The 9,981-nt window shown below is 37.6% G+C and overlaps 1 protein-coding gene across 2 annotated transcripts; it reads right to left on the bottom strand.

Moving 5' to 3' along the window:
• Positions 1 to 4,515: 4,515 nt before the first annotated feature.
• Positions 4,516 to 9,957, bottom strand: LOC112567637 (2-hydroxyacylsphingosine 1-beta-galactosyltransferase-like). 2 transcript variants are annotated; one of them, XM_025244338.1, is made up of 2 exons: positions 8,109 to 9,957; positions 4,516 to 7,096 (listed from the first exon to the last, which is right to left on the bottom strand). In XM_025244338.1, the coding sequence occupies exon 2, from the start codon at positions 7,072 to 7,074 to the stop codon at positions 5,548 to 5,550; it is 1,527 nt and encodes a 508-aa protein (XP_025100123.1). In that variant the 5' UTR covers positions 7,075 to 7,096; positions 8,109 to 9,957; the 3' UTR covers positions 4,516 to 5,547. The 2 variants fall into 2 exon arrangements, with proteins under 2 accessions (XP_025100123.1, XP_025100124.1); XM_025244339.1 differs by having other exon boundaries at positions 8,113 to 9,957.
• Between the last annotated feature and the right edge of the window lie 24 nt (positions 9,958 to 9,981).

The following is a 9,981-nucleotide window of genomic DNA, read 5'->3' as shown; positions in this document are numbered from 1 at the left end:
ATTTTAACTATGATATACTTTCAATCTAATTACCTGACTACGAGCTGTTAAATAATGAATTTCAGACACACAACAATACAATTTAATTTTTTACTGTTGATGCGTCTTTACGAAAAAACACACATAACATGATGTATGTTTACAGACATTAATACAAGACATTTAAATCTTTACACATTGAAACACATTTATCGTCATACAACAAATCGTGTAGAAACCTCTTTAACAGAAGCGTCACTTCGACGATTTGTTGATGACACCATCGAGCGCAAGCTGGAAGAGCAAATTTGTTTAAATCTTTGGCGTTCTGCTATCTCTGAGCTCACTTTGCCAGACCCACAACATGCCAATACAAGTACAGTATTTCACGGACCGGTCGCAAGACACGCGCAATTCGTTCCACAAAAAAGAAATAAAAGAGAATCGCTTGACGGTTGGCGTCCCTCCTTACAGGCACCAGTAATTATTAAGAACAAACACAAGTTAAAGGGAACAAAGTATTTAACAGCAAACACCCGGTCATAGAAACTAACAATTCATCACGTTCACACCAATAAGTTTACATGTCACTCTGCCGGAATCACACGACATCACTAGAATTACAATAAAAAAATTCTTGACGCTGAGTCGACACAATTTATATTCCACAGTGTTATCATCATACATAACACATGTACGTCTTTGACGAAAATTCCAATAAGTTAATAACCGTCTAGTCCCTGCATTCTCCCCAGTCCCAGATTTATATATCAACTCTTAATCCTTTTTTCCTATAGTTCAATAAATAGAAAAAAGGTGTTTTTACGATACCGATAAGTTGCTGTCAGGTGGGTGCGGCTAGAGCAAAGATGTGCTGAGACCAAAACTAAGAGGAAGCCTCCCTTTCCTCTTGGGTTATAGTCTCGGCTGTCCTGGTGCCCCCTCCCTAGAGGTAGTCGGTGCCTTCAGCGTAAGGAAAGCAGGGTAGCCTACTCCCTGCTCCCTCCATGTCCACTGCTTCCTGCTCGCCAACGTCGGTGTGCAGTTTCTTGCTCCCCCAAGAACTTGCCCTGCGTGTCGCTCAAACCTCAGGCTCTCCGCGATGACGCAGACACAGAAAACACGACCAGCTGATGTACATCCACTGTAGTAACATACTCCGTATTACTCCCACGGTAATACTTCCTTCATGGGTCCAGTAGCAGCGAGTTGCGTTGCCAGAAAAAACCACCAATCCACAATTTGTGTGTCAGCGTTCCACTGGCGGCTTACCGGGCTTCCTTAGGTATTCTCCTCATTTTGTCGTCACTTTTTTGCCGTCACGTTATCTGACGTCACATCGTATGTCATTTGCTCCAAGGGACTTCCCAAAAAACATCCAGGATACCCTACACCAAGATCAAACACGGCTGTCGACTTCCCGCCATTCCCCTCTACTACGTTACAGTATCTTCTACACATTTTTATATTTACTAAGCAAAAACATCATAAAATTATGAAAGAAGAAAAAATCTGCTGTGGGTACTTTTGCACTGTTCTGTCAGCCGCGGTCACTGACATACTTTAAAAAATTACCAAGCCTGACGTCTAGTCTACCTAAACGTGTTTTTGAATATTGCTGTCCTCACAATATTTACTACTTTCTTTCTTGTCTCTTCTAGTTCAAGCTGCTTTACAAAGGTTGCCGAAGAGCGACAGTCAACATATTACATCGCCTGATGAGGATTATATACCCACGTTCGATCTTGGGTCACCTTGACTTTTTCGTGAGTGTAGACAAATGCTACTTTAGTAAAAACCTGCCAGGCCTTCTGACATTCATCAACTCTACTAACTGCGGGATTCTGACAGACTTCTACACAACACCAATCCACTCTTCTCGTTTAATGAAATTTCTTTACAATCATATTCATGTCAACATGGACAGTTTGGTTGAAATACGGAAAATCAAATCAAATGAAAAATTAAGCTTGAAGGTTCAAAATTTGAAATGGTCAGTCATGTCGGAGGAATTTTGTTCAGATGATCGTTTTGCCTTCAATCGCCTATAAAAACCAGTCCTGAAATGTTACAAAATATGTTTGGTGTCGAGTGTCAATCCTGCCATACAACAAAAAATGCTACATAGATAATATGTTTAAATATTGATACTGAATATGATTTCCACAACTTCTCAGCCACAGCAACACAAGTGCTGAGAATCCTCTCGAATCTCTTCACCCAGACTCTCTTATTTCTGAAACAACCAGGACACCATAACCTCCACAGCCTCGCACACAGTACAACACAACAGAAAACACACACTAACCAAGAGTCAAACGCATGTACACAAAGCAACCTTAGGCTGGCTCGCTCTGTCGACCTACTTGTCTAATTGAGGAATTTTCATGAGATCATATTCGATGTGATAGTAGACTTTTTTTCAAAACTATTATGTTTGACATTTTATGAAGTTTAAAAATAAACATATTGTAAAAAAGATATCACCTACCGTCAATCTGTCGACAGATGTAGGCTTCATTGAGTGAAAGAACACGTGATCCCTCATGACGACTGTAGGAAGCATGCACAGGGAGAAGTGCATGTGTTCTGTTCTTGAACCCAGGAGGTCACGATATTCACAGCAGGTTTACATGCTATAATTTTTTACCTTAGCACCGCTCTACATGTGATGTTCTGTTAGCGAGCTTTTGCACAGTGAATTGTGTACTTTGAGGGACTTGAGTACAACTGCAGACATACTCTGTCTCAATCATGCAATATCTGATCTCTCCTATGAAAGTGTGAGTATTGGTTCGATTTTTATAGCCGTTTGCTCTGTTTACCACTAATATATCGTACATTGTCAATAGACAAGCTCTTTAATGAGCGTGCGGCTTATTGTAAAATAATGTTGTGCTATCGTCTATTATAATATTATACATATATGCGTAGATATGAAGGAAAGGACTGTTTGTACTTGTGAGTATGTCTGCACCGTATGTCTTAAACAGGGTGTTTTTAATGGTCGTTTGTTTTTGTGACTGATTGCTGGTCCTGTATGTATGTTCTGTGTCCGTTTGTAACTACAGCCACTTGCGTGTCTGTACTGATGTGTGTCTATGACCGTTTGTTTGTACTATTGTGTATATTGATCCGTTGTTACTGAACCCATTTGTTGTCTGTGCTGGTGGTGTGTCTACGGCTGTTTGTTTGTTTATAATAAAAAGAATCTGCGTCTGTTTGTTACTGCGGGACCTCGATTTTGTGTGTTGTTGTGTGTCTGCGGCTCATTGTTGTAGTAAAAGCATCTCGGGTGGTTTTACAACGGCCAATTCTTCTCTATACAAGTCTGTATGTCCCTGTTCGTATGTCTACACACTTTTTCTATATCTATAAGTGCATGCCTGCCGCTGTTTGTTTGTCTGTACTGTATATATATATAATTTGTACACTCGCTCTTCATGAGAAGAAAGTCAGTAAATGGCTTGCAATGGCTCCACTCTAAAGTTTGAAAGGAAGTAGAAGGATTGAAGATGTTTGCTGTTCCTTTTATAGATGGTGAATGTGCAGAAGGAGTTGTAGCTAAGCCCCGTATAGACCTAGAGCAGAAAACTGTGTCCTGTACAATCAAGTCTACCAATTCCCAGGAGCCTCCTACATTATATGACTATTGCTACTTTAGCTTAGAGGATTTTATTAACCTATTCATTCCTCGCAAGAATCGTACAATGACATTTTCATTATGTTCATATTCTAGGACACATGTAAGCATATAATTCTAAAGAACTAATGTAGTGTAGTCTGCACATACTATATGTTGTCCCCATTAAGGGGAGATAACTAAACGTCAGTATTCACCACACACAAATAAGTGCTCGTTGTGTGGGATTTTCTCCCTTATGTACCTTTCTTCTGTTCCCATTTTATCGGTCAAAAAGGAAATTAACTGCCACGTTTCAAACATATCAGGAAATCAAAAACTCGAGCGGTGAACGTATAACAAACACATTACATTGATAATACTTATCATCTCGTGATCCCAGGCATAGCAGCAACATCAAACAATAATATAACAAGTATTATTTATTATTAATATTTATTAAGCTATTATTTTCATTATTTTCTAAAGCAATGAATAAAGAACAAAGGTGCTTTACAAAAACAAACACTTTTAATATTATTTATTCATTAGATTCTTGTTTAAACACTACATGCTCGTTGATTATATACAAATGTAATCTGGAATTTCCACTCGCTAAATGTTTCTTTTACTTTAAATCTTTACATTTGATTATTATTGTTGTTGTTCTTATTATTCTTGTTCTAATTATTGTTGTTATTGTTCTTATTGTTCTTATTGTTCTTTTGTTATTATTATTATTATTATTATTATTATTGTTATTAGTATTATTATTACTACTACTACTGCTACTACAGCGCTTTCCAAAATATTATTTTTCAAAGCGCTTTACATAAATCACATATAAAGTACATAATAAACGACCATGCACTTATGTAAGTGCAGCTGGAAGGTAATACCTTTCTTCAATTTGTTTTGTCTTGTCAAAGATGAGAATATAAACACATATCTGCACATTTTGTAAAAGCGTTTTAAACAATTTGTTGACAGCACATCGTTGTAATCCTGTAAACATTAAAAGGCTAAATACAAATGGAAAAAAACAAAGTTAAAACAGACATAAAAACGACACTTGTTTTAAAGAGAAAAACGAAAGAACATTTTAGTCACTATAATAAAACATTCCCCATGCCTTCAACGATTACTGAGTGCAACTGACTTTGCTATCGTTAGGTAAAAACTTAATTGCAAATGTGAGTAAATACGTAGTAAGCCGATGTCCAACAAGAATTCAAAAAAAAAAAAAAACAACTGAGTAGGTTTTTCGCTCGGATAAAATTCTTTACATTTTTGTAGTTTGCAATTTGTTTTTTGTTTTCTGTTGTTGTTGCTCTTATGTTTCGTTTGTATTTTTTCTCTGATGGCCATTGTGATAAAAAGGCGAAGACAAAACCAACTCCAAGCACATTGGAAACGGAAATCAATCAAGAAATATCTACTCGATTCTGTATAAAATGAGAGACCATTGCATAGTTTGGAGTATCTTCACAAGGATCCCTTTAATAATCCTCGAACACTTCAGTTTTATAATAACATGTTTAAATTTTAACTGGTTTTTAAAAAGTGAACAAAAAATATCGAAGAATATAAACACAATCCTGAACATTTTGTACAACTTTAACAAAATTATTTGCCGAAATCACATGTATTTATAGATGTTTACGAATTAATAAAACTAAAAACAAATATAAAAAATGTAAGAAGTATTATCAATAATACTTCATTCACGATAATAAAATAACCCATATTTCTTAAAGAAATTTGGTCATTATTTGGGCTCAAATAAATCTCTAATATGATTGCAAAGGCAAATTGCAAAATTAGAGCAAACTCTTTTTGCCGTGTTGGTCATCGCCTAAATTTTATACTAACCCAATTCTGTAAGTTTAACAAAACGTGAAAATCTGTTGAGAACCTTTGCTCTTTTTAATCTTGTTCACTACCTTCTATTCTGTTTTTGCCTTTGATTTCGAGCGACAAAAGATGAATGCAACGTAGACCGAACATACTGATATCATCAGTATCAACAACACACACGCTAACAGAAAAGAATAAACATCCCAGCACGAAAATTGTAAGAAAGGAACTTCATGCCCTGACGAACGCAGGTGACTGCCGCCATATTTCATCACGTGATCAAGCCAGTAGGCCGCTTTCTCCACAGGAACACCGAATTCGATTTTAAACAGTTCCGAGGCTTTTGTGATGGCCTGCTTGTAGCTCGTGTTGGTGGCCACTTTGAGAATGGTGGAGTGCAGCTCGTGTGTACTGACGGTGTTGAGGTCCACAGTCTCTGCCATGCCCTTTTCGCGCATGCGCTCAGCGTTGTAGAACTGGTCAGCAACGAGTGGAGTACAAACCACTGGCACGGCGTGGAACAGAGCCTCGTACTGACCGTCATAACCGCAATGGCTGACAAACACGCGAGTGTTGTGGTGAGCCAGCAGGTCATTCTGAGGTATCCATGACGACGTCAGGATCTTCTTTGAGTTCGGTGACGAAATGTTGGAAAGGAAAATGGATTTAAAAGGTAAATCCTGTAGCACACTGATGATTTTTTGTGTAATTGCTTCTGGTAAACTGAGGGCATAATTATCAAGCGATACGATAACAACTCCTTCTTTAGCATCGTCCATAAAAGATTTAAACTGCGTTGGCAATGGCTTACCAGGACCTGTAGCTGTTCCTCCAATTAGTTTGACATTGGGCATCGATGGTCTCGGGTAGTCTAGGATGTGGTCCGCGGTAACCAACCAGATCTCAGCTCTTGCTACAAGCATGTCTATAGTAAGGAAAGGCATTTCTGGTGCATAGCGACTGACTGCGTCCTTGTAAGAAAATACGTCCACCACAGAGGAAAAAACATGAATTACAGTGGATAAAACTCGCTGAAGAAAACTCATATGATGGCTGTAGCTAAAAAATAACAATGGTATGTTGCAAGGTTGTAAAGGGATTCGTTGGTAGCTCGGGTCGTAAAATGCTCCAAGAAAAGCAAAAGGCACCCCAAGTCTATATGATATTATCGTCATCATGTTCATGAGTCGTACATTGTCGAAAACGAAAAGATCTGGACGCAGTTCTTTAACGTTCTGGAAGAAAGAAGCATTCGTAAGAAGAGTATCACAAAATTGTAAGAAATGAGACATCCACACACTCCAGTCATCAGACAATCCTTTAAAATAGTGGCCGGCGAAAGCGGCCGTCATAATCTCCTCAAGGTTTATCAATGTCTGGTAGTCGATGACAGTCAAGTTAGTCGTGTCCAACAACCGCCTGTTGACGAGGTAGTCGGGCATGGTCAACCACACCTCGTGACCTTGCCTGGCCAGGGTTCGCGCTACGTTCGTGTGGTAGTTGGTGTTGCTGGTGAAGGGAAAGGGCATGAAGACAACTCTCTTACCCCACACGCACAGGGGCAGCAACACGAGGCAGCACACAGCTTTCCAAAGCAGGAGTTGTCTCATCTTCATGTTTTATATGCACTTTGGTCCTCTGTAACATTACAGAGAGTGTACACACTGATTACAAAACATAACGGGGCTGTGGCAGACAGATGGTAGCACTTTTCATACTGTTGTTTGAAAAATAATTTCAAAGTTTCTAGAAGAGGTAGCTGACTTGTATAGATAACCGTTGTCTGCAATCTCTCTTCTTATTAAGACACATCTGACCATAAACCTACATGGGCACTAATGTGTGTTTCACGAGATACTGACAGAGACGCGTTTATCTTTGTACTTGAAGTTGTATATTTACATAAACATAGATGAATAGATGAATCAGGGTATAAGCTAGATTTCAATATCGATAAATAAATTAGATGTAATTAGAACTAGCAAGACAATTGCTCTAGGCAACACACATATGTAAATAAGTTGGATCAGTTTTGTGTGTTATGTTCACCATTTCCAGTTGTTGGCCATTTCCATTCTGGCCCACAAAAAAGACAGAGTTGTATTTGTGAAGAAAAGAACGCGTAAATGTCCAGGCGTCTATGTGTCTTGAGTGTCTGTGACACAGTGTGACACATTGTGACACACTGTGACAAAGTGAACAGTAAACACTAACATGGAGCTCATCGAAAAATTAATTGCAATATCAAAAAACACGCCGCATCGCTGTATAAGCCGCAGGGTTTGACGCTGGGAAAAGTCACGTGGGGACAGACGCTATACACTGAATGTCTCTGTCTCTAGGGACGAGCGACCTCACAACTCAACAGAGCAAACGTTGCCTCCTGGGGTCAGACGATGTCTTCTTGGGACATATACTGCAGGATACCAAAAAAACTGAACGATTCACAAAACAAAGCAACACAAAAGGTCTTCATGGCATCTGCCAGGCGTCTCATATCTCTCAGCTCACATTGCAAACCGCCAAATACAATATCTAATCACTTTTGCTTATTCAAGAGAATCCATCATAAAATTTAGGAAAGATGAAGTCAGCAGCAGTAACGGACATAGTTTAAAAATATTACCAAGTCTGTTTGTACGAGTCTTACCTACAAGTGTTTTGGATCTTGCTGTCCTCACAACCTTTGATCACTTTGTTTCTTTGTCTCCTCTCGTTCAAGCTGGTTTTCAAATGTTGCCGAGGAGCTACAGTGAACACATCCACATCGCCTGACGAGAATTATATTATGTACGCTCGATCCTGGGTCAGTTTGTTTCTTCGCGAGTGCTGACAAATGTACATCAGTAAAACCTGCCAGGCCCTCTGACATGTCATCAACTCTGCTAACTGCGGGATTCCTGGGAGGACTTTCTACCTACACCCATCCACTCTCGTTAACATGAAATGGTGTTTAGAATCATATTTATGTCACATGATAATATGGAAAAGAAAATCAAATGAAAAATTAGGATTGAAAGATAAAAACGAAAGTTCTGAGACATGTTGGAAGAAATTAACATAGCAAAATGATCATTTACTATTATAATCGCACATAAAACACAGTTCTGAAATGCTACAAATATGTTGGGGTGTTTAGTGTCAATCCTGCCATACAATAAAATTGCTACATAGGATAATATGTTTCAATATTGATACTGAATATGATTTCGACAACTCCTCAGCCACAGGCAATATAAGTGCTGAGAATCCCTCTCGAATCTCTCGCCCAGACCCTCTTCTTTCTTATTTCTGAAACAACCAGGACATATGCACCTGCCCAGCCTCGCACACAGAACAACGCATGTGCACAAAGCAACCACTAGGCGGACTCGCTCTGTTTACCTTCCAGGCATAACAACCCCATCCAAAAATATTTAACACGTATTATTCCTTAAAAGTATTTAATAAGGATTTATTTTCTTTTTCTTTTAAAGCAATCGACAAAGAACAAAGGTGTTGTGCAAAAACAAAGAATATTAGTATTGTATATCCATTACATTCTTGTTCAAGAACTAAATGCTGAGATATAAAAAAAAAACAAGGTCGGTTGAAAACAGTTACAGGATGCCATATGGATTTTCCATGTGCTAAATGTTTTCTTTTTACCTTAAATCTTTAAATAAAATAATAATGATAATAATAATTATTATTATTCCAAAAGGCGTTGCTCAAAGCGCTTTACATAAATCATTTATAATCTAGATGATAAACAACCATTCACTTTTATTAGTGCTGCTGAAAGGTAATAGTTTTGTTTAAATTTGTTTTCTCTTGTAAGACATGAAAATGTAAGCTCATATCTGAGCACTTTGTAAAAACGTTTAGAATAACCTGCGAACAGCATTATGTTGTGTCCCTTCAAAGATTATACAGCTAAATATAAATATAAAAGAAAGAAAAAGTAGACCAAAAAACGAATCTTTGTTGTAAAAAGCAACAGAAAAACATTTTACTCGCGATAATAAAACAACCCCTATACCTTCAAGGATTACTGGGGTGCAGCTTTTTTTGCTAGAGTTATGTAAACACTTAATTGCAAGTATGGATAAATACATGGCAAACCGATGGCGAAATAACAAACATGTTAAAAAATATTTGCGTAGATTTTGCTCAGATAAAAATTGTTTACAATTTAGTATTTTTAAATTTGCATATTGGCCATTGCGATAAAAAGACAAAAACAAAACCAACTTTCACCACATTTAAAACTGAATTAATGAACAAATACTTAATTGATTCTGTACATATAACAATGACTTTTTTTTTTTTTTTTGAGAATCTCTGCAAGGATCCCTTTATTAACACTAGCATACTTCAGTTTTTCAAAAAACATTTTTAACTTTTATTGATTTGAAAAAAAAATTAAGACTACAAACAAATCTGAACGTTTTGTACACTTGTCACAAAAAGATTGGCAAAATTGCATGTTTTAGTAGATGTTTACAGATTTAAAATACTAACAGCAAAGATAAAAATAAAAG

Source organism: Pomacea canaliculata, linkage group LG7, assembly GCF_003073045.1.
Source record: "Pomacea canaliculata isolate SZHN2017 linkage group LG7, ASM307304v1, whole genome shotgun sequence".
NCBI classification, from domain to species: Eukaryota; Metazoa; Mollusca; class Gastropoda; order Architaenioglossa; family Ampullariidae; genus Pomacea; species Pomacea canaliculata.
Note: the sequence above shows the minus strand (reverse complement) of the source record. Positions and strands in the feature narration are given on the sequence as shown.